Genomic DNA, 2,012 nt, shown 5'->3' with positions numbered 1-2,012 from the left:
AATTATGCAAGTTTGACAAACAAAATACATGGTTTTAATCGCCCAAAATTCATATAAACGGCTGTCACCGATCTTGTAGGTTTCGCCATTTTCATGTCCACCTTCTATAAATTAACCCACATCAATATCACTTTCAAATACATGTTTACGTTCAAATTGAATTATTATCAATTCTTGTTCATTGATTCCTAATTTCCAATTTTAATTAATGGCTTCCATTCTATCAACTTCAGTTGCTGCATCACCCACTCTTCTTCTTAACACGACTTCCAAAATCCAGTGCACTCAACTCACCAGTGTTTCTATCATCTCTGTACGTAATTATCTTGTTTATGTACTAATCAATTTCCTAATTTTATTACAATATTTGTTTTGAAACTCGTCCGACTTTTCTGGTTGCAGGGTGCACAAAGATTTGTAATCTTGAAGGCAGACAAAAGATCAACAATTTCTCACTGCTTCAAAAGCGCTATTTCATGCTCCCTCGTAAGAACCTCAAATCATTATTATATATAAATATATTAGTTTTATGAAATTGTTTTAATCTGCAAACCCGCACGCCCATACTGCTAGGCCAAAAGAGTGTTATTAGATACATTTTGGTGCACTTGTGCCTATTTATTGATCAATAGAATGTTCAACTGTAGTCATTGATATAGGAAACATTTGTATGCACGTACAGGCTCAACCAGAGACTCTTAAAATAGTCCAAGCCACAATTGCTAATCAGTTATCAATTGACGAGAGCACAGTCGCACCTGCAACCAAATTTTCCGATCTTGGTGCTGATTCTCTTGATACTGTAAGTTCCCTCTGTTTATAGTCTTGAGCATATATTGAAGTGAAATATAACATGGCTCAATTATTCGTCATTGATCAATATATATAACTTTACTACTAGATATATAACATTAACTCATTATCAAACTGCAGGTTGAGATTATGATGGCTTTGGAGGAAACTTTTGGAGTATCAATAGGCGAAAGTGGAGCTGAGAACATTTCGACTGTTCAAGATGCTGCTGATCTAATTGAAAAGGTCAAGGCAGAAGCTTAAGATTTTATACCTTCATTCACCAACTCAAGCTGACCTATATGGTCGACTTAAGACGTTAAATTTTTTGCTTTGTTTGATGAGTTTTGTTGGTTTGTACGTCGTTTTAATTAGACGATGTACTAATAAATGCAAGTCCTGGAACGAATTTTCCTTGATCATCAAACTTTATGATTTCATCAAACATATATGTTTTTGTTAGAATCTATAAGCATATAGCTTTATATACAGAACTAGGCAACATAGGAAATACTAAAAGGATTGAGTCGTCTCATCATACACATACATTATTACAACCAACAAAAGTACGAGAACTCAGCCAATAAATTATGGGGATTTTATACATCTAGACGCGCTAAATTGCATATAAATGTCATTTTTTAATGTTCGGATTACTATAAAAAATAAAATTCAAAATCACTAATAACACTAATGATACCGCAACCCGCATGCGCAATACATACGTATGCGGGCACTTGCTGGCATGCGTATGCGTGTACTTTGTATGCGGTATGCGGCGTGCGGATTCGTATCGAATGCCTATGTTCCTGGCACGGCGGTTACTTGATACCCAAGTAAGTATCTTTTCCATAATTATATCCGTGATTCGGGGGAGTTGGTTATGGAAGAGATTACCATTATCTCGGATGGTTCTAGAATTAGGGTTTGCCTATATATACAGACCCTTATTATCATTCTAACAACATAACAGCGTTACGTAACAATCGTCAATCACACATCTTACGTAACCAGCATCATCTCTCGTCTTCTCAAGGCTAACAGGTTAGTTCTTTGTCGACTAGCACCTACAACCTTTATATGGGGCCTTCTGATTAACGAACGTTATCGAAGGTGGACTTAATCACTTGGCTACCCCGCCGACATCATCATGTCGGTCAGGGTTATTCACGGTAGCCGGACCGAAGAGCCTTGTTCTAAGATCCTTAAACCCCCTTTAC

The 2,012-nt window shown here is 36.6% G+C and overlaps 1 protein-coding gene across 1 annotated transcript; it reads left to right on the top strand.

Annotated features, from left to right (window-relative positions):
- The first annotated feature begins 208 nt into the window (after positions 1 to 208).
- On the top strand, positions 209 to 1,056 carry LOC139865875 (uncharacterized). Its single transcript, XM_071853976.1, has 4 exons — positions 209 to 313; positions 403 to 486; positions 683 to 802; positions 934 to 1,056. The coding sequence occupies exons 1-4, from the start codon at positions 209 to 211 to the stop codon at positions 1,054 to 1,056; spliced, it is 432 nt and encodes a 143-aa protein (XP_071710077.1).
- The last annotated feature ends 956 nt before the right edge of the window (positions 1,057 to 2,012 follow it).

Source organism: Rutidosis leptorrhynchoides, chromosome 9, assembly GCF_046630445.1.
Source record: "Rutidosis leptorrhynchoides isolate AG116_Rl617_1_P2 chromosome 9, CSIRO_AGI_Rlap_v1, whole genome shotgun sequence".
Classification (NCBI taxonomy): Eukaryota; Viridiplantae; Streptophyta; class Magnoliopsida; order Asterales; family Asteraceae; genus Rutidosis; species Rutidosis leptorrhynchoides.
This window is presented reverse-complemented; position numbering and strand designations above follow the sequence as displayed.